Consider the following 27,895-nt stretch of genomic DNA (forward strand, 5'->3'; position numbering starts at 1 on the left):
GAAGTAGGACCTTACCCAACCTCTATTCCATCCTGGGAACTTCAATCTTATGACATATGGACTTAATATTCCTTCTATTTTACAGATGAGGAAATTGAGACAGAGAAAGGTTAAGAATCTTACCCGAGAACACACAACTAGTAGAGGCAGTTAGGATTGAACTCAGGTGATTTGAACTCAGGTATTCTGACTGTGGGACCCTGGCTGTTAACCATGATACTGAACAACAATAAAACCACACAGTAAACCTACTACAAGGCACTCCAAATCTAGGCTTGAATTGTGACTCTAACACATATGAATGTGTGTAAATTTACACACATTCAACTTTTCTCTAATTGCTTTTTTCAGCATTGTGTGAAGTCGACAAGGATCTGCCTTGGGTCATTCATCCCTCTCAGCCTCTTAATCTTCATCTCAGACCATGTGATTCACACAACTACAGGCTCAGCCTCAGTTACAAGATAAATCTTATCCTTCATCAGAAAAGATCTAAGAAATTTTTGATAATTTAGCATCCAGTTCTAACAGCTGGCCTTAATCCTTATTCTAAAGCCGAGACTCTATCTTATCCCTAGTTCTAATTTTTGCCTCATTCTCTTGTACCTCTCATCCTAAAGACTTACTGTGGTGCTGACTGATAGACACGTATCACATTTAAACCTCACAACACTATGAAGTAGGTATTATAACACAACTTACTTCACAGACGACACTGGACAAAGAAAGGTGAAAATGCCCAAGCTCATTTAATAATGTCAGAATTAGAAGACAAACTCAGGTCGGCTGGCTGCAAGGCCATTATTTTTCCTCTGTAACAAGCAGTTTTCAAGCTGTGTTCCGAAGACTGCATTGAGACTCAAGGGCTGCCAGGGGAGACTAAAGAGAGAGAGGGGTATGGCTCTCAACTCACTTTGACAGACACGTGTATTGATTGCCACCTACTCTTTGGATGTCATGGAATTCTTTCTTGCATGTGTGCTTGTCTGGACTATGTTCTCCTACAACTTAGAGATGAATCTTACCTCAGTCACCCAACCCAAGATAGCCTTCTCTTTGGTACTTTCCGTTAAATTTCTACTCCTAGGTCTGCATTAAAGTAACAGAAAGTTCTGGAAGTCATTTTAGAAATGGCCACCATTACATGTAAGTAATATTATCAACTCTCCCAGAGGATGAAAGTGGAGCTTAATATGGCTCACATCATCCACAACAGTGGATCATCTGTCATGAGAATTAATTTTAGGAATACACTTACACTTTCAAATTCATTATTCATAACCACGAATGAGTATTTTAGAATAGTCTGCAATGTTTTAAACCCAGTGAAGTCCTACTAAAGACCTGAGTTGACAAGCTATGAAGTTTTCTAAATTTTTCCCCTTGCTCCATTTTAAGACCTCTACCAGATGATGTTATTTCTGAGAGCTGACCATACCAGGTATGTGATAATAATCATGTAAGAGGGCAAAGTACCCTTCTTAATGCAACATTAAAATTAGTATTTTTGATTTCTTTCTCTCACCCATATACTCACAAAGTTTATGAGACCCGACAGAACCGTTTAAGGGCTACAATAGAGTCCTCCCCACAAACGGTTGAGAAAAATGTGACCGAGTTATGACCTGAAGTATCAGCAGAGTCCTTCAGTCTGCTATGAAACCTCTTTATATGTCACTGGCAAGGTACAACTACCACTATCTTACAGTATTATGAGTACTCTCGGTTCCCAGTCTTTTAAGCTAGGTAACTAAATATGATGGATACGCTGCTATGGTATTTTTCAAGGTATGGTTCATAGAGCATCTGCATAAGAATCTTCTGAGGCACTATTTATAAAATGTAGATTCCTGGGCCCCATAAGAAACCTTGGAAATCAAAACTTCTGTGAGATCAGGAAATTTGCATTTTTGACAAGCTCACCGAGGCACTGACTTGAAACTCAACTGTATAAATCCATTTAATGTCCTACTATTTAAGAATGAGATTGGTTAAAACAAAGACAATAGGACCTTTCTCTATTCTCTAAGTGAAGGAAGTTGCTCAGTCATGTCCAACTTTTTGCAACCCCACGGACTGTAGCCTACCAGGCTTCTCTGTCCATGGGATTTTCCAGGCAAGAATACTGGAGGGGGTTGCCATTTCCTTCTCCAGGGGATTTTCCCGACTCAGGGATCGAACCCAGGTCTCCCACATTGCAGGCAGATTCTCTACCCTCTGAGCCACCAGGGAAGCCACTATTTAAGAATGAGATTGGTTAAAACAAAAACAAAAGGACCTTTCTCTATTCTCCTGAATTGAACATAAGTAGTGTTTTTTGGTGTGTGTCTAAAAAAGTTTAGGAGAAGTAATATTGACTATAATACCATCCTCAAAAGCAATACCTCAAAGTAAATGTTCACTTTTTAGATAAAGCTTTAGGATAGTGTAGTTCTTAACCAAGGATTAATAATAAACTAATTAGTCTTCACTCAGTATAGCAGTCCACACACAATTTATTCAGCAATAGGACAGAAAAGAACGTCAATCATGACAGACATAAGGCAGATACAGGGAAGATCTCTGGGGTACATTCTGTATACAGACTAACAAATGACTTTTAACAACATGTGGCAGGCATGGTTTGTTGCACACCAACAGCCATTCATTCCTCACTTCTTCCTACAAGAGCCCTGATTTTATTAGGGGAGACAATGTGTCCTACCCAGGAAATGTCAACTCCATTCCCCTCTGTCAGGTTTCCAGGCTTCCTTGTGAATCCAGGATGTAAGGGAAAATCCCTGATATAACGAGATGTAAGGAAAAATCTGAGGGACTTCTGAGAGAAAGATTTTCTTCCCAAATAAAAAACAGAGACTTAAAAGGACAAAGCTTTTTTCTCCCTACTTCCAGTCTTTTCAGAGAGATTGAAATGTCTGGAGCAGCAACAAGCTACACTGTACTCACTGAGAAAACTATGAGGACAAAAAGCCAATACAATAAGGATCCCAGAAGGGAAAGACAGAACCTGGGACCTTGAGAACATTGTTGAGTTGCTACATAAGCAATGGATTATTTAGCATCTTAAGTGGAATTTTTAAATTGTTAAATGGACTCTGAGATGTTTTCAGCTACTTTTTCCAAGTTTCTTAACTCAAACTCTGGTTCCATGATTCTTATGAACAAGTGAAGGCCAGAATGAGGCCAATGTCAGGTAAGTTCTTCTTAGTTCTAAGAAAAATGCTTCCCCTAAACTGTTCATAATCTATATGGAGTCAAGTTTGATAACTCCTTCTGTCACCTAGCTTCTAATACAGGTACTTTTCCATTTCCAGAGGAGGACATTCTAAGTTCAGTCACCACAAAGACAGGATAGTCTTTGCTTATGTAGAGCCAAGTAACTAAATAGTGGCATTTCTGCATATTATTCTGTAACCTATATAGGTGTTGCCTGTGTGAATGTGGTTTCTCTGACAGTGACCAGCTAATAATGTCAAAGCCACACTGAGGATAAACCAAATAGAGCCAATGATGAATATTTGGTTAGATACGAATCAATCTTATATATATATATAGTTATCAATGATTAATATATAAGAGGTGGAATTTAGAACAATATAGATTCTTATTAAATGTCTAATTGTTTTACTGGAATAATCTAGAATTCAGCTACAAGGATGCTTTCCCACAAAAGTTATTACTAGAATATAATTAAAGTATACACAGTATGAGGCTTCTCCTCCAGGACTACCTTGTCATAATAACATCAATGATTACTCTGTGGAGATTTTTAGGAGGAGCAAGCTAATTCCAAAACATAGGAAATATGGATTAGTCAGGTTCCAGAGGAACAGTCTGGCTTGGACTACTAATTAAATTTATGCTGAACAAGAGATAAATAGACCCTGGAAGCAGATCCAACAATTTAAGCAGTTTCCCAAAGCAGTGACAGTCTGGATCAGATTCAGAAAGGAGTCATTTTTCCATCTTCCTTGGGCTACTAGTACAAAACCCTCTAGAGTCTCTATGATCTTGACTGTTTAAGAAGTTATTTGCTTTGGCCAAGTTTTTTGTTTAAGGTTTTGTCTGTCCTCGTCAGGATTAACTGTAGTGCAGGGTTAAAACCAGCGACTCTAGAGTCATGTATTCTTTTTCTAACCAGTGGAGGACCCAGAAGAAATGGGTGGCAAGCTTTTTCAAAGGTCCACCTGGTAAGATTTTGAGGAGCCCACTCAAGTGGGAAAGACCAAGGAAGAACAAGGCTTCTATTAGCAGGATTATCAGGATAACACTCAGGGCAATAATCAGCTCTGTTAATACGGTCTAAGAAGACTTGGTAACATTCATTCTCAACCAGTTCAGTTTGGTACAACCAATGCCCTAGTTCTAAACTAGGGAACCACTGCTGCCCACAGTCAGGGCAATGTGAATTATCTGAGAACATTGGGACCTGGAGAGACAACACAGAAAGCAAATGTAACAATAAGAGGCAACAATGATAATAAAGAGAAACACCCAAGTAACCAGACCTATTACAATTTTGGTTTAGCACTTTCTGAGTCCAGCCACCATTACTTGGAGAGGGTAAAATTTGGCTTGCACCTCCGTGCAATTCTTCAAGATTTTGTTGTCTATTTTTCACTCACTTGTAGCCAGTCTCCAAACTCAGGGACTGATCCAGTCTATGTTATCAGTCACTACTAGCAGCACAGATGTCACAATAGCTCCTTTAAATCTCAGCTTCTTAAGAAAAGACAGGGTTCTAGTCTAAGTTACTTTTTCTTGTGTGTTATCAGGTGGTGGTATTTGCAGAGACACTTGGCTTACTCTGCTTTGCTGGTAAGTTATTATGTCTGTTTGGTGAAACAGAAGCTGACAGTCCAATGAGTCTTTGGTGGGTGCTGGCACTCTTGCCGTTGTAATACAAGTACCCAACTCTTAAGGCCTTAGCACTTTATAGCGATGTAGAGGGGTCAGGAAAACTTGGCAGTGTCCTCTTGAGCGTGGATCCAATGAAGTCTTTCTTGGGAGGACCTTAATCAGGACCCAGTCACAGGGAAGTAGCTGCTGTTGAGTTGGTTGAATGGTTCTGGGAATGCTTCATATACCTGTAAATAATAAAACTTCAGACAACTCATATGGGCTTTGAGTTGCTCACAATATCATTAGAAACATGCATTTGGAAATCATTTGGGTCAGTCAAGGTGCGTAAGAATTGTCTCATGGGATTCCCCATGACAACTTTATATGGGTTCAAACCAACTTATCTGTTGGGAGTTATTCTTATGCTCGACTGGGCAACAGGGAAGATTTTGCTTCATTTAAGATTTGTACTAGTCTCATTTATTTTTTAGGACTATATATTTATTTTTCCTACTCCTTTTGCACTTTGGGAATAATATGGTCTGTATAATCAGATACATGGTAAAACTTTGAGATTTCTTTTATCTGTTTTCCATGAAATGGGTGCCATATACATAGTATTACCATAATGGGTGGGATAATGTTAACAATGGTGACAGTCTTCTAAAACAGATTTCAATGCAAGGAAAACCTTACAAAATTATTAGATAATATTCTTAATAACCAACCATAGAAAGTTGGGTGAAATCCTTTTGAAGGCTGGAAAAAAAACCATAAGGGACATGCCTCACTGCCCACATCCGTCTTTATAGGCTTATACACATTTAAGTTTAAGCCAATTAAGGCACAGTCCTGAACTATTCTTGGGACATACATAGTAAATCAGTTGGGATTTAGAGACACTTTCACCATCTTTGTACTCCTTCATGACATTTAAACAAGTAACAAGTGAACAAGGTGAGGTAAAGTAAGATGTACTGAACAACTAGACAGCCACCTCCAGTGTGCCACAGAGCATCACAATACAATATATAGCCTGCCTTTCTCCAGCAATTCTTTTGTGAATTCTGAGGCCTGATGCTGTGAGAGCACTAAGGAACACTGGGGAAGATGGGTGTCCCATTTATACAGGGTTAAAACTGTATAAAGATACAGCCTGAAAAGCAGAGGCAGTTATATCCTTAGCTGTGATCAGCCAAAGCATTTTCCTTACAGACTATCAACAGTAGCTGTGATTCTCACATTTTAAAATGGCAACTTTAAAAGATAACTGAAGAGCCACCTCTGACAGGGCTGCAACATGGAGCAAATATTTTGGTGGGGGCTCCGGATGGGGTGAGATAGAATCAGTGTATCCGTGTTTTATGAGGTTAGGTGACAATGTGTGAAGGCTACCAATCCAGCCCCCTCAGGCAAGAGTGAACACAAAACAGGGTTTCTGACCTTTGTGGTGGCAACATAGGGTATAGCAGATTGCCCTGAGGGTCTACTGTCAGGAGCCACTAGAGTAGAAGTTTCACTTGCTGAATCAGGAAATCGGGTACAATGAAGAGATGAAGAATAAACCCACGTTATTGTGAGGTTTAACACAAAAATTAATGGTAAAGTTATATGACTAAGTTTGATGTTGAAAAGATATAGCATTTTGGAATTTTTAGAGTAAAAAGGAGAAACTCAAATTAAAACCACAAGATACCATATTTCATTTAAACCAGACTGGCAAAAATTAACAAGTTTGACAATGTGGGCTCTATAGACCCTAGGCAAGACTTCTCCTCCCCCATGACTCCACATCTCTGTATAGCAGAGTCAAGAAGTCCTAAAGCTCCAAATGCTCAGAATAAATCCACCCTTCTCCCAACCTTCATTTCTCTAACTTTAAGAGTTAAGAAAGCACTAGAGCTCCAAGTGCTTATATGTTAAGTGCTTAACTTATATGCAGAGTACATGATGAGACACACTGGGCTGGATGAAGCACAAGCTGGAATCAAGACTGCCAGGAGAAATATCAATAACCTCAGATATGCAGATGACACCACCTTCATGGCAGAAAGCGAAGAACTAAAGAGCCTCTTGATGAAAGTGAAAGAGGAGAGTGAAAAAGTTGGCTCAAAACTAAACATTCAGAAAACTAATAAGATCATGGCATCTGGTCCCATCACTTCATGGGAAATAGATCGGGAAACAATGATAACAGTGAGACACTTTATTTTTCTGGGCTCCAAAATCACTGCAGATGGTGACTGAAGCCATGAAATTAAAAGACGTGTACTCCTTGAAAGAAAACTTATGACCAACCTAGACAGCATATTAAAAAGCAGAGACATTACTTTACCAACAAAGGTCCATATAGTCAAAGCTACGGTTTTTCCAGTACTCATGTATGGATGGATGTGAGAGTTGGATTATAAAGAAAGCTAAGCACCAAAGAATTGATACTTTTGAACTGTGGTGTTAGAGACTTTTGAGAGTCCCTTGAACTGCAAGGAGATCAAACCAGTCAATCCTAAAGGAGACCAGTCCTGAATATTCACTGGAAGGACTGATGCTGAAGCTAAAACTCCAATACTTCAGCCACCTGATGTGAAGAGCTGACTCACTGGAAAAGACCCTGATGCTGGGAAAGATTGAGGGCAGGAGGAGAAGGGGATGACAGAGGATGAGACAGCTGGATGGCATCACTGACTCAATGGACATGAGTCTGAGTAAACTCCAAGAGTTGGTAATGGGCAGGGAGGCATGGCATGTTGCAGTCCATGGGGTCGCAAAGAGTTGGACACGACTGAGCAACTGAACTGAGAGCTCCAAGTATTCCTGAACTAAGAGAACTCTAGTGTTCCATGTGTTCCAGACAAAACCGACCCTCCCCTGGTCCTCCAAACCACTACAGGTAAGAGGGGAGTTAAAAGGGGGCTCCAAAGCACTAAATGCTCAGAACAAGATCACATACTACCAGCCTCCTAACTCATTCCCAGCCTTATCACTGGAAGAGTGAAGAGGCTTTTCCCAAAATATTCCTGGCAAGATTCTCAAACCTTCCCGCTTCTTGCCCTCACAACTTCGCTACCATTATCTGCTTGAAAATATGAGGACCAACCAATCCCATCAAACCTGTACCTCTGCTTATGTCAATTACCACATGGAGCCCAAAGCTTCCTGATTATACTTCATCCCCTTAATCTCTAATCCCCTATGGCTCTGAGCACAGTGAGACAATATTCCCTCTCCTTCTTTACTTTCCCTCCCCATAAAACATGTACCATTTTGATATATTAAATATATATCAGAAAACACAGAGCAACTTGAATTCTTACACCCTAATGATGGAACATAAATTAGTATAACCATTTTGGGCAGTATCTAATAAAGCTGAGAATGTGAGTTTCCTATAACTCAGTAACTCCACTCTTAGGTAACTACCCTAGAGAAAATTACATGTTTATTTAAAAACATGAATAAAAATATTCATGGTAGTTCTCTGTATAATAGCAAAATAACAGCCAAAATGTCCACAAACAGTAGAATGGCTATAAAAAAAAAAAAGTATTCTTATAAAAAGCATACACTCACTCTCTCTTATGTAATAGTTTCCATTTACATAGTTTAAATATATTGCTTGGGAAAAATATGCAATGAGGCTAAAAAAAAAAGATAAGCACAAGGATAATTACTACCTTTGATGGGAGAGGGAAGTAGATGGGGGCAGGAAAGGCACACAGAGTATTTCAAAGATAATCATAAACATTTTTTCTTTGAATGGTTGGAGATACATGAATGGTCATGGTATCACAAATCCTAACAACTTACATAACCTCTATTTGGTATTTTTTTTTCTCTTTCTATCTTCATTTTTATATTTTAAATAATTTCTACTGAAGTATGGTTTATTTACAATGCTGTTAAGTTTCTGCCGTACAGCAAAGTGAATCAGTTATACTTAAACATATATCTACTCTTTAGAGCAGAGCAGAAAATAGGGAGTAGGCTAGAAAAACAGATTAATAGGCAAAACCAAATTTTCACACTGGGGACAAGAAGATCAGCTGCAATTATTCTGTTCAGAGGCAAGGTGGGTGACTGAGGAAGAGGAACCCTATAGAAAGACATGGAGCTGTGTCTGCAAGTAACTATCTCTTTCTAGAAACAAGGTAAAAGAAAATATAATATTGCAAATCAACTATTTGTTGTTGTTGTTCAGTCACTCAGTCGTGTCTGACTCTTTGTGACCCCACAGACTATAGCCCGCCAAGCTCCTCTGTCCATCAGATTCTCCAGGAAAGAATACTGGAGTGGGTTGCCATGCTCTCCTCCTGGGGATCTCCCCAACCCAGGGATCTAAGCCAGGTCTCTTGCATTGCAGGTGGATTCTTTATTGTCTGAGTAATCAGGGAAGCCCAAGAATATTGGAAGTGGGTAGCCTATCCCGTCTCCAAAGGATCCTCCCGACCCAGGAATCGAACCAGGCTCTCCTGCATTGAAGGTGGATTCTTTACCAGCTGAACTACTTGGGAAACCCTACCTAATGTTAATTAATGGAATTAATTTCTCCATTAGCTACCTAATGGAAAGCAAAGTTTATCTTGGCATATTCTATAAAGGCACACATCTCTGTGCAGCACTTTGTTTTTTCATACGGTGCGTTTGTGCATATTAGAAAAGAAGCACTCTCCTTCCAGGCAAGATGAAGTCCAAAGAACCTTGACTGGCCTCACCTGGCCAAGCATTCAACAGTAATCCTCCATCTGTGAAGTAATATTCCTTTTTTTTTTCCTGGCGACACAGCATGGCAAGCAGGGATCTTAGTTCTGCACCAGGGATGCGCCCCCTGCAGTGGAAGCAGGGTTCCTCCACATCCTAAGATTCAAACCACCACAGACTATGCAGTACCATACTATTTATTGTTGAAAAAAATCTGCATGTAAGTTGACCCACACAATCCAAACTGTGTTGTTCAAAAGTGAACTGTACACACATTTTGATTCCCGAAGGAACCTGAAATGGTTCAGAACCATTGAGCAGGAATGGTTCCTAATCATTCCACTATCAAAGGCTATTTTTATTCTTAGGCTCCCCTCTCAGATCTCACTTTGGAAGAATGCCGGAACAACTACCATTCTTGTAATAATGTCATTTTCTCATTTTATTAATTAGACATGTAACTCTGCCAGTCAGAACTTCTAATAAAACAAGTGAAAAACCAGTGTTCCCTGGTTCAGAAATTTTCAATATAAATCAGAGAGAATATTCAAAGCATCTGTAACATGAAGTTGGAAACACTGAGACATTCTGGATTTGTTTCCTTTCTCAACACCATTACCTTAAGTCAGAAGTAGTTGATTTGAGGTGAATATATGATAACCATTTTTGCATGCCTGCGCAGTCACATGTGACCCTTTGTGACCCCCATGGACTAGAGACCACCAGGCTTCTCTGTCCATGGAATTCTCCAGGCAAGAATACTGAAGTGGATTGCCATTTCCTACTCCAGGGAATCTTTCAGACCCAGAGATCAAACCCACATCTTTACCACTGTGCATCATTAGGCTTGTAGAAATGCTGAAAGTAGCTGGGGAACAAACCAACATGTTCTAGGCACAATGCTAAATATTATAAATACAAAGAGAAAAACCTTACAGAACTTCTAGATGTCCAGGGAATCCAGAGTAGAACCAATGCTTTAGGTAAAGGTCTTATAAGGGCTTTTGAAAGTGAAAGTGAAGTCGCTCAGCTTTGCAGCCCCATGGAATGTAGCCTACCAGGATCCTCCATCCACGGGATTTTCAAGGCAAGAGTACTGGAGTGGGTTGCCATTTCCTACTCCAGGGGATCTTCCTTACCCAGGGATCGAGCCTGGGTCTCCTGCATTGTAGGCAGATGCTTTTACTGTCTGAGCCACCAGGGTGGGTTTTAAGGGCTTTTAGATGGATATAAAAAGACTACCTATAGAAATCACAGAAAATTATGGAAGGCCCACAGAAGAAGTTAGAATGTTTTTATTTTCAAGAACCTTCCAGCCAACAATAGTGAGCAAAAAACAAAGTTTAAAAGGCTTCTCTACCACATAAGCTCTATACAGTCATCCTATATAAGTGGGGGATTCAATCCAGGATCACACAGAGATACCAAAATGCACGGAGGGATGAACACTCCAGTCCCTTACATAAAATGGCATAGAATTTCATATAACTTATGCACATCTCAAGATTACTTACGATACCTTATACAAAGTAAATTCTAAGTAAATAGTTGCCAGAGCACAGCAAGTTCAAGTTTTGCTTTTTGGAACTTTCTGGAATTTTTTTCCACAAATATTTTCTATTCATGGTTGGTTGAATCCACAGACATGAGACTTGTAGATACAGAAGACCAACTCTACAAAAGAAAAACACAAATCAATTTTTTTTTTAACTGCACTGTGAGGCTTAATTCCCCAACCAGAAACTGAACCTGGGCCATGGCAGTGAATATGCCCAGTTCTAACTACTGGACCACCAGGGAACTCCCTAAATCAAAATTTTTGTGTGAGATGTTTTCTGCAGCTTTATTAGAGGAAAATTTAGAAAACAGCACTTTAACATCAAAATAGAAAATGCAGTTCTATTTAAACCAGTGAAATTTACATCTACTAAAAAATGGCAGCTCAAGTCTATATCAAGAATCACTATTTCCTGAATGCATGTTAGTTAGTTCAAATCTGCCTTTGATAGACAAAAACCACCTTATTCTTTTTAGGCTGCATAATATGTTTCAGATTGAGTAGAGCTGGAGCGACTTCTCCAGGCAAATTTATCATTTCAGCCAAGTCCTCATATAATACATAAAACCAAAAGACAGACACAGAAAAAATACAAATGCTCTAAATTTTCTTGACTTTCCATTTTAAATATTTTCTTCCGTGGAATATTTTATTCTAAAGTTAATCAATAATCAAAACTATTTTTCGTATGAGACAGTTTCTCTAGAAGTCTCATGCGTGTGTGCTCTGTCATGTCTGACTCTTTGTGACTCCATGGGCTGTAGCCCATGAGGCTCCTCTATCCATGGAATTAACTGGCAAGAATAGTGGAGTGGGTTGCCATTTCCTTCTCCAGGGTATCTTCCCCTATAAGTCTCACATATAAAGTGAAATCTCAAAAGCTTCTTATTTCATTAACGAGTTCTAAATTTAGATGTTGAGAGTTAAGAAGTAAGGCTTCCCAGGTAAAGTGGTAAAGAATCTGCCTGCCAATGCAGGAGACGCAAGAGGTGCCTCAATCCCTGCGCTGGGAAGATCCCTTGGAGGAAGAAATGCAACCTGCTCCAGTATTTTTGCCTGAAAAATTCCATGGACAGAGGAGCCTGGGGGGCTACAGTTCAAGGGGTCCCAAAGAGTCGAATATGACTGAGCAACTGAGCACACACAACACAGATTTAAAAGTATGAAAAAAAAAAAGAATTCCTCTCCTTTTTAAATTCACATAATCTAAAATAATTCTTTGCTTAAAATATATTAGGAATATATATACTCCTGAAATAAGTTTTCAGTCTGTTTTGTGAGGAATTAACTTTTAATTTGGCAAAGTTCTGAGATCACAGAGAGAAGGCACACTCCAGCACTATTTGGCACACACACTATTCCCTCTTTGAAAGAAGATAAGCTGAACAAAAACTATCCTGAGTCACACAGCAATTGACACAAAGAGAACTCCCCTGGTGGTCCAGTGGTTAAGATTCTGAGCTCTTAATGCTGAGGACCAGGGTTCAATCCCTGGTTGGAGAACTAAGATCCCACAAGCCTCGAGAGGTGCAGTCAAAAAAAAAAAAAAAAAAAGCAAAGAACTGACAAACATACCAGGTGTGTTTGTGCATTGCTGGCATTCCACAAAGGGGAACAACTGGTTTAGACATTTACCGGTGCATTTCAATCTACTTTGCCCTAGTGGACACAAGTCCATGGTTCAAATTCTGCCTACAGTTTCAATTTAAAACACTAGGAGCCAAACTTTTAAAGTTAATTAGCAGTTTTCAATAGTGAGACCTAGTAGCACTAAGGTTATGTATTTCTGAATTTGTACCAGCAATTTGGGTTTCCCTGGTGAATCAGTGATGAAGAATCCACCTGCCATGCGGGAGGCTCAGGTTTCATCCCTAGAGAAGGAAAAGGCAACCCACTCCAGTATTCTTGCCTGGAGAATTCCATGGACAGAGGAGCCTGGCAGGCTCGTCCGTGGAATCCCAAAAGAGTTGGACTAACTTAACAACAACCAACACTACACATGTCTGTGTTGAAAACTAAGTACCTAACTAAGTCTTGCCCACTCCTCTGTACCATTATCCACTGTCATAGTAAGTTAGGATTACTATTATCACAAGTTAAAGTCATTTCCCAGTGTTTTCCCTAGGTAGTACTTATCCCGTATTTTTAAAAGGCAAGTTGAGAAAGTACTAAACACTAAAAACAGAAAGCACTCCACTTACTTCCCTGGGGAACTGTTTTTCAAGGGCCTGGAGCAGTTCAGATATATACCTTTCCTGAGTACAGAAAGTCTTCTTTTTCTTCTTACCCTTCTTTCTACTCCCTCCCAACTCCTCTGATTTGTATCTCAGGTTTAGGATGACTTTTGTAGAGGCAAAAAGCAATGCACAAAGGTTCAGAGAGTTTGCTATGATTCCAACAGTGGGCAGCACAACTGATTCCCAGTGTCAGTTCAACTCCACTAATCATCTTTAGTATCTACATGAAGCCAGCACATTTTTATTAAATATCTTATTTTGAACTAATTTTATATGTTATAAAACCAAGACATTAAATTAACATGGTACAAGTCAATTAACTACAGACTTAGAATTTTGCCAGTTTCTCCACTAATGTTCCTTTTCTGTTCCATGGTTCAATCTGGGATCGCTCACTGCTTTAGTTGTTTATTCTCCTGAGTCTCCAATCTGTGACAGTTTCTGTCATTATCTTTTGTGACTTTTCCCGGTCTTTGTAACCTTGATACTAATAAAAAATATCAGTTGGTTATTTTGTAGAATGTCCCTCAATTTGTGTTTATAATGTTTTCCCATGAGTAGAAAAGAAGGCACTGGCACTCCACTCCAGTACTCTTGCCTGGAAAATCCCATGGACCGAGGAGCCTGGTAGGCTGCAGTCCATGGGGTCACGCGACTTCACTTCCACTTTTCACTTTCTTTCATCAGAGAAGGAAATGGGAACCCACCCCAGTGTTCTTGCCTGGAGGATCCCAGGGATGGGAGCCTGGTGGGCTGCAGTCTATGAGGTTGCACAGAGTCGGACACAACTGAAGTGACTTAGCAGCAGCAGCAGCATGAGTAGAAAGATAAAGAGGTTATGCATTTTGGGCAAGAATAATACCAAAGAAATGATGTGTTTCTAAGTGCATCACATCACTGAGTTCATGATATCCATAAGCCTTATTTCTGTGGAGATTTTAACCTTGGTCAGTTGGTTATCTCCACTGTCAAGTTACTAATAATTATCTTGGGGAGACACTCTGAGACTGCGCAAATATCCTGTATTTCCTCAAACTTTCACCTACCAGCATTACAGGCACATTTTGTTTGCAATAATTTCTATGCTGCTGTTTTGCCTAATAGTGATTTTCTATTTCCTTCTTTCCATGTTTATTTATTGGAATTCTTCTATAAGAAAGAACTGTCCCTTCTTGAATCCTATTTGTGTACTCAGCTATGTCAGTATGGACTTGTGGCCACTTATTCTATGAGTTAAAATCCAGTACTACCATTATGCATTCTATTAGTCAAGTTGTTCCAACTTTGGCAATCAGGAGGAGCTCCTTCAAGTCACTCTTGTGTCTTTTCAAAGAGCTCCTAAACCACTTCGAGCATCTCCTTTATTTCCAGCACCACAAAATGTTTCAGGCTCCTCTTATATTTTCCCTGCCCATGCCCTAGATTCAAGAGCTTCCCTCCCCGCAAAAAAAGTCCTGGTTCCTTTTACTAGAGGAGAGTGTTTTAAAACAGGAGCTGGGTGCTCAACGCTACTGAGGTTTCACTATCAGGCCAACAATTTGGACAACCACCACTAATATCTGTTTCCATACTAAACTCATTAGCTGGAAATCATTAACATCACCTGGGAACTTTTAGAAATGTAAACTCTAAGGCCCCACCCTAGACTTATTAGACCAGAAACTTTGAGGGTGTACAGGAATCTGTGTTAAGAGGCTCACCAGATGATTCTGATGCTCCTTATAAAGTTTAAAGAACACTTATAAACACTGTTTTAGTGAAGAAAAGGTAGCTCTCTTTCACTATAAACTGTGTATTTACTTTATGATATTTATCTCTAATAAAAAAAGGGAAAATTTAGTCTTAATAACTTGTCTGGTGTATAAATCATATTTTTTACTGCCACAACTATTAAAAATGTAGGTGAATACCTCAACTATGAAGACACTAAAACCTCCCTACTCCTGTTTTCCTAAACATTTTTTTTTACATGTGGTGGTTATGGCTGTTGTAAGGTACAAATACTGTTTGTTGTTTTTATACAAAGAAGTTGTAAGTCAGCCTCCAGGATCATCTCCTGCATACACATACAACTTGACATCCATATAGTGAATCTCTAAATAGGAAAGACTGGCAGCACAGTCCCCTAAAGTCAGACTGCATAAGGCCTGAATGACTGCTCCAGCACCTGACTTGGTGAACTCTTCCCTGTTTCTCTGGTTTTAATAACCACAAAATAGAATAACACTACCTACATGAAAGAAGCATTATGAGTGTTAAAGAGATAATGTGCAGTCCTTACCATAAAATAAGTGTCAGAAAGTGTTTATTATTAGTCTAACGGACTGAGGAAAACAAGTGCAAACTGTGCTAAAGGAAAGTTCTGCTCTTTCATCACCAGTAGATCAGAGAGGCAGAACCAGAAAACTCTACTTATATAATTAAGACAAAACCTTCAGAAGTTTACAAACTAATGTCTTAAACTTGCCTGTTTGCAAAAATGTTATTTACATTATGTATATCCATGAACAGAGGCTAAAGAAGAGTGCATAAACATTTTAAATTTTTGATTTGTTGAGGTAGTGGAATTACAGGTAAATTTTCCTCCACTCTGATTATCAGAACCATATGCCACTTATTTTAATATTAGTAAAGAGAAAATTAGCCCAATTGGCAATAACTGTTTCCACTTAGGTCCTTAAACTATCCCATTTAATGTTCCAAACAACTCTAAATTTCCGCTTTCATGGGGTCAGAGTGATAAAGTAACCTGCCCAAGTTACAAAGTGACAGGACAGGAATTTAAATTCAGCTGTGACTCCAAAGTCTATGTTCATAACCAATGTGGGAGCCATCTTTCTTTACTCACAAGTGCTTAATTTGCTGTCCAAAACCTACAATAAAGTATAATCAGTGCACTGAATTACCTCTTGCTGGGCACAATAGTCATAAAATATTGACTAGCAATGAAATTTTAACACAATTAAATTTCTAAATGCAAAATGAGAAACAGCATAAAGCATACCAAGCTTCTCTGAGCAAACTTTCCTTCAGGAAATTCAAGTTGCACTGCAGAGGAATGCGGATTCTCCTTCAGTTTTCAAAACAACTTCCATGGCAAAGATAGATTACATACAAGACACTATACATTATTAAAATACCCAATAACCCCCAAATAATTAGATAACTTCTTGTTATTTTATTTGTGAATTACAGACGCTCTCAGGCTAGTATTATCTCTACATAAGTTAAAAAAAAACAAGTGAAATACTGCTTAAATGAGTCACTTATGGTTACGTGATAAACCAGAAACAAAACTGGTAATCAAGTTCTGGACTCTGCATTCAGCATAAAAAATATTGCTGAGGAGAGGTTTTCAAAGTTTTCAAAGCAAAAGCCAGTTTTCCAAACTATTCTAATCCACATAAAGGCTTCCAGGAACATTTTCAGTTCCTCTACCATTAAGTTCCTTTTGAAATTATTTTCCACTGGCCAGTTACATACTAATCCTGTGCTTGAAAAACAAAACTGAACTGATAGATATGGAGAACAGTCACAGCCCTAACTCTTAACAAACAGATACAAGGAAGCAATCTCTTATAGAGATCTAAAGTAAAACGTTTTAGAACTTTGAGAGGTAAAATTGAAATAGAAACAGTGTATTGAATCAGATTAAGATAACTGATTTTTGTATCTTGTGTATAAAATCTTTCAATTAAGCACTACTGATTAAGTAGGCAGTACATTTTTTGGAGGAAGGAAAAGGGGATAAACTTTCTCACTGGGTATGAAATACAATTGGGAATACATATATAATATGTAATGAACTGGTAATTGCAGGGTCTCATTAAAACTTTAAACTTCGCTCTTTTTAGCACCATTAAGGCTAAAAGGCAGGGGTTGGGGAGTGAGGGGCGGTGGGGGCACTATCTTACAAGGATTAAGAAGACGAATGATGGAATCCAGTCAAACACGGAGTTAAGGGAGTAATCAACACCTGCACTGGTCGATTTCCCGTTTACATTTGAACCTTAGAGGAATTCTGCTTCTCAAGGTCCAAACCAAAGATTTATTCTCACCTTCCTGTGTTTAATGCTTACGCGGTTCTGTTTCTTTTTCACTCCAGAACAAAAATATACCTCCAACCTGCTCCGTTTAAGGTTTTTGCGGTAAGGAGGTGGGGGTGGGGAGGGATCTTTTCTGAAAGATATTTAAAAAGAAGGTATCAGATCAAAGATTAAAACATGGAAAAGTTGTACACACATTTTACTTACAATGTCTAGCGAGGTTTTAAACCGTCGACTGTCAACGTCAGGAGAGCCCTTCGAGCGTTCTTTCTGCTTCACGACGCGGGGCTGCACCCCTCGGACGCCGCCGAACTGAACGTCGCCCAGTCCCTGCCCACGTGATGGAGACCTCCGCGGGGAGGGTAGGCGCCCGCGGAATGCTGGGACTGGTAGGCGCCGGCTCCTCCCCCTCCTCCCCCAGGCGTCACCCCCGGCTCCACTCCCCCAGCAGCCGGCGGCGGGGCGGAAGGCTGGAGGCGTGGGGAGAGCAGGGACAGAACCGCAAAGGCTCCCAGCGTTCTCGCAGTCGTGCTGCTCTCTGACCCGAAGGCAGACATCTCTGCAACATATTGGAGGGCCCTGGAATTGGTGAATGGCCAGAGAAGCCTGGCGCAGCCCTTGGGGTCGCAGAGTCGGACACGACTGAACGACGGAACTGAACTGAACCGAGCCCTTAAAAAACCTAAAGCTCACAGGCTTTGAGGAACCAATGGAACCAACGCAGTGAGCGGCACTAGCCAATGATAATGGCAAGCACCAGTCAAGCTTGATTTGGAAACCGACTGCCAGCTTTATGAGGTGCCTGTCCCCATGTTAAATGCGGACAACGCTACATACATAAGGTGGTTATGAGTAAATGAGATAATGAACAAAAGTGTCGGCTAAATGGATAAAAGACCTGTTTTCTTGATCTATTAATTTTATAAAAATGAAAATTGAGAGATGGAAAGCAGTTTACCCAAGAACACATAATTGGTTAAGGGCAACTTGTCAAGTCAGTCTAAAAGTCCTGTTCCTGAACTGGGCCAATTCAAGACAACAGAGAAGAAATCTGCTCACATAAATCTCACTTCCCCTTTCCTAATTTTTTCCTATAAAACTACTGACCAATGTATTATTTTACTTACATTGATTTTTATCTGACTCCCATAGAATATAAAACCCTAGAAGGAAGAGAGGGTTGTCTTTGGTCTATTCTTTTCTGCTATATCCCCAGCACCTAGAATAGGGTTTACCTAGTACATAGCACCAGAGAAGGCGATGGCACCCCACTCCAGTACTCTTGCCTGCAAAATCCCATGGACAGAGGAGCCTGGTGGGCTGCAGTTCATGGGTCACAAAGAGTCAGATGCGACTGAGCGACTTCCCTTTCACTTTTCACTTTCATGCACTGGAGAAGGAAATGGCAACCCACTCCAGTGTTCTTGCCTGGAGAATCCCAGGGATGGGGGAGCCTGGTGGGCTGCCTCTATGGGATCACACAGAGTCGGACAAGACTGCAGTGACTTAGCAGCAGTAGCAGCAGCAGTACATAGCACAAGCTCAAAATTCTATTGGGTTAATGATTCTTCATTAACTTATTTTTTTGGTGTCTTCAACCATCGTTTTTTGGCAGAAGTTGCAGGATTTGGGAACATTTTTAGATGTTTAATTGCAATTTCGAATTCAACAAAGAATAAGTGGAAGGCCATTTATTGTTGTCACTTCATTTCCAGCAAGACATTTTCATTTATATTGTCTTCAAAATATTTTTTCTATCACTTGTGAGAATGGGGAATAAATGCAGCTGGCTACTATGTCTTTCAGTTCAGTTGCTCAGTCGTGTCTGACTCTTTGCGACCCCATGAATCGCAGCACGCCAGGCCTCTCTGTCCATCACCAACTCCTGGGGTTCACTCAGACTCACATCCATCGAGTCGGTGATGCCATCCAGCCATCTCATCCTCAGTCGTCCCCTTCTCCTCCTGCCCCCAATCCCTCCCAGCATCAGAGTCTTCCAATGAGTCAACTCTTCGCATGAGGTGGCCAAAGTACTGGAGTTTCAGCTTTAGCATCATTCCTTCCAAAGAACACCCAGGGCTGATCTTTAGAATGGACTGGTTGGATCTCCTTGCAGTCCGAGGGACTCTCAGGAGTCCTCCAACACCACAGTTCAAAAGCATCAATTCTTCGGCGCTCAGCTTTCTTCACAGTCCAACTCTCTTATCCATACATGACCACTGGAAAAACCATAGCCTTGACTAGACAGACCTTTGTTGGCAAAGTAATGTCTCTGCTTTTGAATATGCTATCTAGGTTGGTCATAACTTTTCTTCCAAGGAGTAAGCGTCTTTTAATTTCATGGCTTTACTTCCTCTTATTTAATATTTTAATCTTATTAAAAATAACAGTTAACCTTTTTCTAAAATATAACCCCAAAGTTATTTTTCTGACCAAAACTGTGAACACTATGTACAATGAATTGATAAATGCTTTCTCACTACATAACAGGATTTCTGCTTACCCTGAACAAAAAACTCCAGGAGATAGTGGAGGACAGAGCAGCTTGGCTGCTGGAGTCCATGGGGTTGCAAAGAGTCAGACATGACTTAGGCACGGAACAGCAAACAAAAAACTCATGTAAAAAATTATCTTAGTAAAATAGCTGCTTTACTTAGAAATCCAGGGTCAAGAACATTAGATTTCTAGACTGAGGCCTAATAGTTAGGTATTTAAATTAATGCCAATTATAATTTTGTATATATGTCTTCACTAATATATGGCAAATTCCCTCAGGGTAAAGAATACTCTTAATTGAATTCATATATTTATTAAGCATCTATTGTTTGAATACAGATGTTTAATAAATACATGAATTAATGAGTCTATTCTTTGTTCAAATCATTTCTTCTCTTGTTCTCTGTCGATTCACTGAATTCCTCCATAGATCTCAAACTCCCACAATAACTGTTTAACATTCAGAGCTCATGCTTCCTCTTGGTATTAGCAGTCCAGCAGTTCCCTTATGATATCAGCGGAGCCTACCGCCTCTATAATGTCACCTCTTTTGTGCCACCCTTGGGTTTGGAAAACATCTACAGCAGAATATCTGGTTCGACAAGGGTTTAGCTTTACCTCACAGTTGGTAATGAAAGTTGGTATTTGTCGGGTTGCTAAGTGTGGGAGGCACGTACGGCAGAGCTAGGATTATGTACCCTTATTACCTAGACAAGAGGGAAAACCCTAAAAAAATGTATGTTTTAATGCTGAAGTTACTATTCCTCTGATTTTGCGTCAAGCTTCTCATGATTTTGAAAACCATTCCTAAGTTCTTCAAGCATTTTTAATTACAAGATGACACAGGTGGTGCTAGTGGTAAAGAACCTGCCTGCCAAGGCAGGAGACATAGACATGCAGCTTCATCCCTGGGTTGGGAAGATCCCGGAGGAGGGCATGGCAAGCCACTGCAGTATTCTTGCCTGGAGAATCCCATGGACGGAGGAGCTGGTGGACTACAGTCTGAGGGCCTGCAGTCTCGGACAGGACTGAAGCAAATTAGCAGCAGCAATGTATGTACTTATGTAGTGAATCTCCTGTCTTCTTTTTTTAATACAGCCCCCCAAACCTGTTTTACAATCTGTATCCAAGTTTCTATATAGTTAACTGTCCTTGGTTAAAGAGCTTAATATATGTATTAATATTACCACTATAATATGAACTTTATTAATACTACTTGTATAAAGTTTTATATCCTTTTATCTCATTCCTTTATTATATCCTTGAATCTATTATATCTTTTCATCTATTATAGTACTTTTCCTGTTACATATTAATAGAGTAATATAATAGGTACCTTATAAAGCACTAGTTAAAACAAGTAAAAGCCAGATATTAACCAAGTATCAACACTTCTTGGCATTTTGTCAGAGAAACGTCCCACAAATTTTTCAAATATACTAACTCAGGCTGACAAGGAAGAACATGCTTTTAATTTTCCCTAAGATAAAAGATTCTTTAAAAAGTAGCATCTCTCATGTTGCTATTCCTTCAGTTTCTTTGGCTGTATTGTATATAATTAAAAACAAAACAAAACAAAACAGAAAACTAAACAAGAGCTTCCATCAAGCAAAAACCTAGGTGATTCTAAAGCATGTAATTACTTGTGTCTGTGGCCAAATTTATGGCCTATTAGTGAAAACACAAGACATCGTTAAGATTTCATTAAAATAAAATATGTGCCCCCAGTTTGGACAATGAGTTGCTCAAAAACATTCTAAAGTGATTTTAAATACATGAAAGAGTACACACCTTTGTGGCTCAGCTGGTAAAGAATATGCCTGCAATGCGGGAGACCTGGGTTCGATCCCTGGGTTGGGAAGATCCCCTAGAGAAGGTAAAGATTAACTCTAGTATTCTGGCCTGGAGAATTCCAGGGACGGTACACCATGGGGTCCCAAAGAATCAGACATGACTGAGCGACTTACACTTCACTTCAAAATTTTCAGGCCCATTCACTGTAACTGCTATCCAAATTGCAAATTTTAAAATCTAGTCACTAAAATCAATTATGGAAAATCGTCCGAGAAGGGGGTGTGTATGTGAAGGCAAGATTAACCGATTTTTCAATAACATTCCCTCAGTGTGTCTAAGTTTAGATATTTGCAGATTTTCCACCTCTGCAAATACGGTACACAGAAGTGAAACAAATGGCTTGTTGTCATGTTTTCTTATTCAGTAACTAAACGCAGAAAAAACCCTGTATCACACGCAGCATATCAAGTCATGCTCAGAAGCAAAGTGAAAATAAAGGATCACAACTGAAAATTACAGTGCTGTCTTTAATCAAAGTATTTGTTCACTTCTCACTCCCCATAGCACAGCACTAACAATGTCTCTGAACAGTGTTGCTGAAGTAGAGCCTTTATACGAAATCAGGAGTAATACTGTTTGCTGCGTACATTTTGTAAATGGAAATCCACCCAAGTAAGCCTGTAGATCCGATTTTGTACTCAGCAAGTGACTTTTAAAACCTAAAACTGGTAAACTGCTTTCCCAAGGAACTTCAAACTAAAATTTTCTCCAGGGAAAGATGACACCTGCGAATATGTCTTATCAGCCCTGCAAAGGGACACTTGGAAAGGTACGGCGAGGGCAAGAGTCGATCAAAAAGGCTGCGGGAAAACTGCGCAACAGCCTGGGGCTGAGGACCGAGACTTCTCCTCCATCCGCGTTTCACTCCGCCTTTCCCAGCGACTCTGTGCTGGGGGCCCGGCCGGGCGCCTCTTGCGAGCAGACAACAGTTGCCAGGAGCAGCTGGACTGAGGACCGGCAATTTGCCCAGCCACTTGTCCCTTCTCCGTCTTCCCTCCCTCCCTCCCCGAAGGCCGAGGACAGCGACGCCTCCTCGCTCTTCTCCTCCTCTTTGGTGCCTTCAGCCAGGAGGCGGGAGTGACCCGCGCGGCAGCTGACCCAGCACAGGCACTGCCTCTCCCACAGCCCTCGGAGCACACCATGGGCCCAGGGGCCGGTTTGCAGCACAGCAGCGACGACGCAGGCGGCAGCCCCGGCGACGCTCAACTGCCTCCCTGACCGCCGCCACCACCGCCCTACACCCCGAAAAACGATCGCCACCAACGGCAGGAGACTCTCAAGGGCACCGCAAAACACCGTCGCGAGCGACTCAAGCTACGTCAACAACTATGGCAGGCGAGGGGCGGCGGGCGGAGCCGGAGAGAGAAGGATGGGCGCTGTACGTCACGCCCAGGGCTCCGCTACGGGAGGGAAGGCCCCGGCTCGCCCCTCAAAATGGCGGCAGCAGTGACGTGCCTGCGTACGGAACTCCTACGCCGTCGCGCCACGGCCGGCGGGAAGTGAGGTTCTCAGAAGAGCCGCCCGAAGTGTACGGCGACTTCGAGCCCCGGGCGGCCAAAGAAAAGGCCCGGGTGGGAAGACAGATTCCGCTAGAAGGGTTCCGGCCCGATTCGGCGAAAGAGGAAGTGAGAGAAAGCGCCTATTACCTTCGGTCTCGGCAGCGAAGGCAACCCCGACTCCACGAAGCCGAGGAGATGCAGACGCGGAGAGCTACTCGCCTCCAGGAGCAGCTGCACTCGCCGCCGCCTCCGATACGACCCTCTCCGGTTACGACCAGAAGAGGATTACGGGACTCCCATTCATCCGAAGGTGAGACAGTCGGAGGTAACAGTGTCAGCCGCGAGTCAGGGAGGGAGTGCCGTGGGCGGGTACGCGCGAAGGGTGTGCGCGTCCTGGGCGGGCGTGTGCCTGCCTTGAGCTCGTCCCCTCTGAGCTTCTCCGGTTTGGACGTGAGCCCCCACCCCCGGGCCGCCCCGTCGGCTGGCGGGAAAGTGGCAGGGCGGGGGCGCCTGAAGGAAAGGCGGTCGTGCGTAGTGACCTGAGCAGAGTCGAGGAGCCGCGTGCTTCCTTGGGCATCAATTTAGAGGTGTCAGGATTGCCCGTTTTCTGCAGGCCTGCACTTCGGGGCGGCGAGTTAGGCAGAAGGCAGGACACTGAATCACTCAAGAGTTCAGTTTCACATCGGTTTCATATCGGTTCTCTCTACCCTGCGGATGTTTCTGCCAAAGCCACTTCCATTTCCTCCTTTAACTCCGAGGCCAGAAATCCTTCAATGAGATTTGGTCCTCATCTAACCTTCCAGTCTTTCCCCGTCACTATCCAGGAGGGGAGAAAGGAAGGGGAATTTCGTGAGTGGCCGTTTTGAGGAGTAGCATAGTTGATGAATTGATTTGAGATCCCACCCACATGGTTTACACTGAAACGGGGTCAAGGCAGTCATCCTGAACCTGAAGCTTCCCAGTGTGTGATAAACTTGAACTGATCACTCTTTCTCTAGTGTGGTGGTCTCTGCCAGAAATTCGGATGTTGGGGATCGTCAGTGTAACCTCAGTAGTTAAGCAGTAGCGTGACAAAGCAAGACTTTCATTAGTTTTCATCTAAATGGGCCACAGGGTTACTGACAAAGTGATTGTATAGTTTTAGGAAAGTCACAGATGAATGAATCATCGCCGGTAATGCATCCTGTCCCACATTGCCCCTACCCCATCTAACACTGAGTCACAGATGGAGTTTCATGTTGGCTCCAGGTAGCGCACCTGTGAGGTAAAACCAAGGGGTTTGAATCATAATGGGATTACATAGTTGGTGATAGACCATTGGTGGATATGATGAAGAGGAGGTGGATTTTCTCAGTTTAGAGCTGAGAAATAGACTGCACATTGCCTGCTGATGCCTGAAGTGCTGACACAGTAGAAGTGTTGATGATTTTGGAAATTATGTTAAAGATATGTGAGTTACTGTTGGGAGTAGCAATTCAAGACCGTGTAACCCCTATATATGTTTTATCTCTTTTAAGATTATAAACTTCTGAAGACAAAGATCCTACATATATACACAGATCCTACATATATATTTGAGGGACCATGTTATACGTCAGTGTTTATGTTCTTTCTGTATCTCCACTAGCTAGAAGAATGCTTTGGAAGGCAAAGGAAATATGCTAAGTTGTATGACTTCAACACAGGCCTATGCAATTGTATAAGCTAGTTTGTTTTTTTTTTAACACACAAAGGATTTACTTTTATTTTTAGTAAATCTATGAGAATCTACACGTTTTTCATTCTTCCTCTTTAGCCCATCTTTTAAATTTTCTAGAGTAATATTTCTATATTTATTTTGTAAAGCATCATTGGTGAGTAGTTTATTTTTATGTTGTCCTAAAGAGTACTACTAGTTCAATTCCCAAGTTTTGGTAAACCTAATTTTTTGTTGTTTAGCGTCCCCTAAGTCGTGTCTGACTCTCTTTGCCACCCTATGGACTGTAACCCACTAGGCTCTTCTGTCCATGGGATTTCCCAGGCAAGAATACTGGAATGGGTTGCTATTTCCTTCTCTAGAGGATCTTCCCTACCCAGGGGTCAAACCCAAGTCTTCTGCATTGGCAGGCAGATTCTTTACCACTGAGTCACCAGGGAACCCCTTAATTACACATTTCTGAAGAGATTGAAACTGAGTGGGCCCCTGTGAGTCTCGCCATTGTTTGGAGGCAGTACGCTAGCCATTATGACCTTCTCTGAGTTCCAAAGGGCAGGTTCCAACAGTTGCTAATCAAGGGAAGAACAACCAACAACTCACCTGATGCAAGATTAAAAGGCCCAGATTAATCATCAGGATTAGGAGACTGACCACCTGAGATGAGAGTAAGGGAGTGCAAACCCTGCTCACACCCTTATCTTGTCAGACACCCCACCTTTGACCCACTTATAAAAACACTCATGAAGTCCTCTGGGGATGGGACAGTTTTTCGAGGCAGAATCCTGGGGTGTCTCCCTTTGCCTGGCAAAGCAGCAAAGCTATCCTTTTCCGCTTCACTCACGACTCTGTCTCTGGGATTTGATGTGGCACCCGTGCACAGAGAGACCAAGTTTTCATAACAATGAATTACTTGCATTGCTGTTTATATATTGCTGTTAATATACATAATCTCTACTCACTTTTCATATTCTGAATTTTATAATTGTTATGTCTGTTCTTTAGAGGATGAACCACCTTCACAAACTGTTTTAAGCCAAACGGTCACAAAGAAAGCTATCAGGAGAACACGAGAGACTCCAGGTAAGAGGAGTTGAGTTCGTTTTTTTCCTAACCTGTCAGCTTTTTTAATGTATTGATTATAGCCTATAATTATTGGGTTATTGGATATTGGGTCGATCAGGGGTGCCAAATCATACCTCATTCAAAGTTTCAGTGAATCTTATTTTTAGGTTGTTAAATTGAATTAAGCAATAGTAGCATGCCTGGAAAATCCCATGGACGGAGGAGCCTGGTGGGCTGCAGTCCATGGGGTCGCAAAGAGTCGGACACGACTGAGCGACTTCCCTTTCACTTTTCACTTTCATGCATTGGAGAAGGAAATGGCAACCCACTCCAGTACTCCTGCCTGGAAAATCCTATGGACGGAGGAGCCTGGTGGGCTGCAGTCCATGGGGTCACAAAGAGTCGGACATGACTGAGCGACTTCCCTTTCACTTTTCACTTTCATGCATTGGAGAAGGAAATGGCAACCCACTCCAGTGTTCTTGCCTGGAGAATCCCAGGGATGGGGGAGCCTGGTGGGCTGCCATCTATGGGGTCACACAGAGTCGGACACCACTGAAGCGACTTAGCAGCAGCAGCAGCAGCAGCATGTGTCAAGAACATACAGGGCGCATACTTGAATACTTGCTAAGTACCATATACTTGGTATATGTTAATTCACATAACTATGCAGGATAGCTGTACCCACTTTTTTGATGAGGAAACTGGAACTCAGAGTAGCTGGCTTTTCTCTTATGATTACTTGCTATGTAACTGAGCCAAATTCAGACCTAGGCTTGTCTTCTCCAAAGCCCCTTCACTTGCCCCAAGTACCTCACTGTCACTCTCCCATGGAATAATTAACTGCTCAGTAAAGCTTGTTAAGTGTTGAATGAATAAATGTGTCATGTAAAATGGATTAAATGGTCTGCATAGTAAAATCATGACACAATATAATCAATCTCAATTTGATACTATATTAAATCTAAGATCTCATCAGTTGTAAGATACATCCTCTTCTTGGGCTTCTCTGATAGCTCAGTTGGTAGAGAATCTGCCTGCAATGCAGGAGATTTGATTCCTGGGTTTGGAAGATCCTCTGGAGAAGGGATAGGCTACCTACTCCAGTATTCTTGGGTTTCCCTGTGGCTCAGCTGGTAAAGAATCTGCCTGCAATGTGGGAGACCTAGGTTCTAACCCTGGTTTGGGAAGATCTCCGGAGAAGAGAAAGGCTACCCACTCCAGTATTCCAGCCTAGAGAATTCTATGGAGTGTATAGTCCATTGGGTCACAAAGAGTTGAACACAACTGAACGACTTTCACTTTCACTTAGGAGGAAGAAATGCTGCCAGTTAAGGATAATGTGCCTTCTCTATAATCACATTTTTCAGGCCATTTGGGAAAACTATATTCTTGAAATTTTATTTACAGTAGCTTCAATTACATGACGCTTATGCCTGGAAAAACAAAAGTTTCTCATTTTTAAAATCTACAGCAAAAATAAATCTACAGTAAATTTATAAAATTTATGGGGTTAAGTAAATTGATTTAATGAAGACTGTTGAGCACCAGCCTATAGACCATACAGACCATTATAAAACTATTATACAATAGAATGTCTCATACAGTCTTTTGGAGTTCACATTAAGCTTGTATTTTAGGCCTGCTATTGAGGTACATGGCTGCATAATGTTGTGCAAAGAGCACTGGATCTTGGTCATATTAGCTAGCCATGTTGACCCCTCAGGTTTTTATCTGTATGACTTAACCTGGCCTAACTCACAAGCTCACTGCAAAAGTGAAATAGTACTTGCAAAATCACTTAGCATACAGTAAAACATATGGATATAAGGTGGGGTTTTTTTTTCCCTCACAACACTTTGCAGGCAGTGTAAAGTTCATAAAATTTGCTTAAGCATTTCTTTTTC

The 27,895-nt window shown here is 41.2% G+C and overlaps 3 protein-coding genes across 9 annotated transcripts in view; 1 reads left to right on the forward strand and 2 right to left on the reverse strand.

The window, feature by feature from the left end:
• Positions 1-17,662, reverse strand: part of LOC138090352 (torsin-1A-interacting protein 2-like) — a 35,014-nt gene extending 17,352 nt beyond the window's left edge. The window contains exon 1 of the mRNA XM_068985865.1: positions 17,589-17,662. The gene's annotated coding sequence lies outside the window, so the exon portion shown is untranslated. The remainder of the gene's footprint in view (positions 1-17,588) is intronic.
• Positions 2,525-17,699, reverse strand: LOC138090353 (torsin-1A-interacting protein 2). Of its 3 annotated transcripts, none has more exons than XM_068985866.1 (2): positions 17,589-17,699; positions 2,525-5,087 (listed from the first exon to the last, which is right to left on the reverse strand). In XM_068985866.1, exon 2 carries the CDS (start codon positions 4,421-4,423, stop codon positions 4,028-4,030), a length of 396 nt encoding a protein of 131 aa, XP_068841967.1. In that variant the 5' UTR covers positions 4,424-5,087; positions 17,589-17,699; the 3' UTR covers positions 2,525-4,027. The 3 variants fall into 3 exon arrangements, with proteins under 3 accessions (XP_068841967.1, XP_068841969.1, XP_068841968.1); XM_068985868.1 differs by lacking the exon at positions 17,589-17,699 and adding an exon at positions 17,394-17,412; XM_068985867.1 differs by lacking the exon at positions 17,589-17,699 and adding an exon at positions 11,060-11,154.
• Positions 17,700-22,866: 5,167 nt separating this feature from the next.
• The window catches only part of TOR1AIP1 (torsin 1A interacting protein 1), a 43,239-nt gene continuing 38,210 nt past the window's right edge, over positions 22,867-27,895 (forward strand). For all 5 annotated transcript variants that reach the window (XM_068985825.1, XM_068985827.1, XM_068985826.1 and 2 more), the window contains exons 1-2: positions 22,867-23,540; positions 25,929-26,006. In XM_068985825.1, coding sequence (XP_068841926.1) covers positions 23,060-23,540; positions 25,929-26,006 — 559 coding nt within the window. In that variant the 5' untranslated portion in view covers positions 22,867-23,059. The remainder of the gene's footprint in view (positions 23,541-25,928; positions 26,007-27,895) is intronic.

The sequence above is a fragment of the Capricornis sumatraensis genome, chromosome 14, assembly GCF_032405125.1.
Source record: "Capricornis sumatraensis isolate serow.1 chromosome 14, serow.2, whole genome shotgun sequence".
NCBI lineage: Eukaryota > Metazoa > Chordata > Mammalia > Artiodactyla > Bovidae > Capricornis > Capricornis sumatraensis.

What these genes read in the sequence shown, in the direction of transcription:
- LOC138090353 (XM_068985866.1), bottom strand. Translation starts at nt 4,423, where the DNA reads ATGTTCTCAGATAATTCACATTGCCCTGACTGTGGGCAGCAGTGGTTC.